The 3,715-nt window shown below is 43.3% G+C and overlaps 1 protein-coding gene across 1 annotated transcript in view; it reads left to right on the top strand.

Annotated features, from left to right (window-relative positions):
- The window catches only part of tbck (TBC1 domain containing kinase), a 42,939-nt gene that overhangs the window by 18,463 nt on the left and 20,761 nt on the right, over window positions 1–3,715 (top strand). The window contains exon 20 of the mRNA XM_037690408.1: window positions 2,614–2,699. Coding sequence (XP_037546336.1) covers window positions 2,614–2,699 — 86 coding nt within the window. The remainder of the gene's footprint in view (window positions 1–2,613; window positions 2,700–3,715) is intronic.

Raw genomic sequence — 3,715 nt, 5'->3', positions numbered from 1 at the left:
CCCTCTTTGTAATTATCCATATGGTGCCTTCATGGCCCTCTTTGTAACTCCATACAGTGCCTTCTTGGCCCTCTTTGTAACTCTATACTGTGCCTTCATGGCCCTCTTAATAACTCCATATGGTGCCTTCATGGCCCTCTTTGTAACTCCATATGGTGCCTTCATGGCCCTCTTTGTAACTCTATACTGTGCCTTCATGGCCCTCTTAATAACTCCATATGGTGCCTTCATGGTCCTCTTTGTAACTCCATATGGTGCCTTCATGGCCCTCTTTGTAACTCCATATGGTGCCTTCATGGCCCTTTTGTAACGTGACAGCCACAATTCAAAGTATTTTACTGGGATTTGATGTGACAGCTGATGTAACTGGGACCCAGTGTACACATTCCACTACATGTACCATATGTGGTGCGAATGACGATAAAGGAACGCTGACTCAGTCGGCCATGTTTGTGAAGTACGAGGGAAATAATCGTGTTCTGATGAATACGCATCGTTTCCTCCGACTTCTGACACAGTGGGATTTGATGTACATCATTTTAGGTTTTTCTTTTGATGCTTTTAATTACATTGTCTTATTTTTCTTTTAGTTACTGTGATTGTTAAGCACTTTGGTAACAGCTGCTGATTTTAAATGTGCTATTTAGATAAATGTGACTGGACGTAGGCGCTCTGATCTGGTCCATTGTAGCTCCGGCTGGATGTTCAGGTCCTGCTGGAAGGTGACCCTCTGGATGTTTTACAGCCTCCATCAGGTTTTCTCCTAGGACTGACCCGTTTTCAGCTCGGTCTGTCCTCCCCATCTACTCTTACCAGCTTTCCCAGTCCTGATAAAGTCAAGTCCATCCATCATCCATCCATCATCCATCCATTATCCATCCATCCATTCATCATCCAACATCCATCCATCCATCCATTATCTTTACCTGCTTCTTCCTTTTCAGGTCACGGGTGTCACTGGTACCCGTGTCCAACAGTCACTGTGTGAGAGGTGGGAACACCCTGGACAGGTTGTAAGTCCATTACCTTCTTAGATAGAGAACTTTACTAATTGTCTTTTCTATGTATGTGAATGTTCCTGTAAAGTGTCCTGAGACAATTTTATTGTGATTTGGCGCTAGATAAATAAACTGAACTGAATTGGATTGAATCACAGGGACACATAGAGACAAATGAGACAAACAACCATTCACTCTTTCACCTGGGGACAATTTAGAGTTACCAATCAGCCTAACATGCATGTTTTTGGTCTGTGGGAGGAAATTGGACCTAGAGAAAACCCACGCAGCACGGAAAGAACATGCAAACTCCACCCAGAAAGGTCCCAGGCCGGGATTTGAACCGGTGACCTGCTTGCTAGCTTCTGCTGCAGTTTTAATAACAGGACCACTCTGTTAACAGGACCACTCTGTTAACAGGACCACTCTGTTAACAGGACCACGCTGCTAACAGGACCACGCTGCTAACAGGACCACTCTGTTAACAGGACCACGCTGCTAACAGGACCACTCTGTTAACAGGACCACTGTGCTAACAGGACCATGCTGCTGTAGATTTGTTTTTCACTTTTGACACCTTGTTTTTGTATTTGTGGTGCATGCTGTGACATTTGCTGTTGTTTTATGGCGAGTGGAGACGGATCTTCTCGTCCTGAGCACGTCATTGTCTTGTGTTGATTTTACTTATGACAAATAAAGAAACCTGAACCTCTTCATTTTTCACATTTTGGACTGAACAGATCTGTTCAAAGCTTGAGATGTTGCTTTACAGCCTAACTCTGGTTAAAGCTTTTCAACAACTTTATCCCTGACTGGTCTGGTGTGTTCCTTGGTCTTCATGATGCTGTCCGATCACTAATCCTCTGAGGCCTTCACAGAGCAGCTGGATTTGACATTGAGCTATCAGAGTAAGAGGTGGATATGAATTCACAACATACTTTTCTGATTTTTACCTGTAAAATGTTGGAAAGAATTTATTTTCCTGCCATTTTTCTCTTGCGTGCACGTTACGTTGGTATTTAAGTAAAATCCCAGTAAAATGTGTTGAAGTTTGTGGCTGAAGCGTGATAATGTAGTTCAAGTGGCATGAATACGTTTTCAAGGCTCTGAATTGATTATTTAGATATTTGACGCAGGATCACCTTCTTCTACCGCCTGCTTTCACTTTCAGGGTCTCCAGGTTGAGTCCAGCCTGTAACAGTCTCTGGTTGCTCTCAGCCCTGCTCTGTCGCTTCAGGCTGATCACAGTCAGTGCTGGAAACTGTTCAGTCTGTCTGAAGGCGTGTGCTGCTGAGCTCCGTCACTTATAGGTGGAGAAGCTAATGGCTGCAGAGAAAAGTCAGTTTGGGTGTGGCTGACCAGCTGCAGCAGCACCTCATCATGGCTGCAGGCACTGCAGAGCGGTCAGAGCTCGTCCTCTGTGAAGAACGTTATTTTTGACTCAAATACATCTCTAAGGTTTCAGCAGTCAGAAATGTGAAAAATCTTATTTTTATAATAAATAGTAAATGTTTAGAATGAAATGTGTGCATGCTGAGGTGTTTCTCTGTGAAGCCTGTTTCTTGTACCTGAAAGCTGCACATCTCATGTTTTAATGGTTCCGTTTGTTTCCCAGAGTACTTGACTGTGTTCTCTCAGATGATTGCCTTCCATGACCCAGAGCTCAGCAACCATCTAAATGAGATTGGCTTCATCCCAGATGTAAGTTAGAGGACACAAGTCTCTTCACTTCACAACTTTTGACACAGTTGTTTATTGTCGAGCTAGAACAGCTGCTAAGGTTTGTCAGCTCTTACAGTCTGCATTCAACATCACCCAGTAACATTGGTTCCGTCTCAAACTGGTGCTAAACACTGGTCAAACCAAAGGGATACGGTTTCCAAACAGGAATTCAGTCCAAGCAGTCTTTCCTTCTGTCTTATCTACAAATGGTGTTCCTATTGATTTTGTTGACTCTTACAAATACTTGGGAATCTTGGTCGACTCACATCTCTCTTTTAAGCCTCATGTCGAAAACTCAATAAAGAAACTGAAAGTTAAACTGGGTTTGTTTTCAGAAACAGATCCTGTCTAACTGAACCCTGAGGAACGCCTTGTATCTGTGACTTTCCTTCCCTCCATTGATTACGGTGACATTATTTACATGAACGCTCCTACAAGAACCCTGCAGATGTTGGATGCTGCAGATGTTGGATGCTGCAGATGTTGGATGCTGTCTATCATGGTGCACTAAGATTCATAACTGGCTGTAACTACCGTACCCACCACTGCACCCAGTATTCACTGGTTAACTGGTCACCATTAACTTCACACAGACTCTCCCACTGGTACATCTTCATCTTTAAATCACTTCCTGGTCTGCTGCCTTCATACATCTCCTCCTACATGTCTCTGTGTGAGTGCAGCTACAGCGTGCGCTCTCAGGACATCATTACCTGCAGTGTTCCCTCAGTGAGGACTGAACTAGACAAAAGGACCTTCTCCTACTCCGCTCCTGTTTCCTGGAACATCTTGTAAAAAGATCTGAAGCTCTCGACCTTTGACCTCTCTAAGTGGCTTTAAGAATCTGTTGGACTCGTGGCAGGGACCGATGCAGACATGTTCCTGTTTTTAGTTTTCTACATCGTTTCATGATGCAGCTTGTTTTTATTTATTATTTTAATTTATTTTTTGTGCTTTTTTTTTTAACATACAACAAAAAAAAGACGAAACATAGA

The sequence above is a fragment of the Nematolebias whitei genome, chromosome 16 (assembly GCF_014905685.2).
Source record: "Nematolebias whitei isolate Nwh7 chromosome 16, NemWhi1, whole genome shotgun sequence".
In the NCBI taxonomy this organism is placed as follows: domain Eukaryota; kingdom Metazoa; phylum Chordata; class Actinopteri; order Cyprinodontiformes; family Rivulidae; genus Nematolebias; species Nematolebias whitei.
This window is presented reverse-complemented; position numbering and strand designations above follow the sequence as displayed.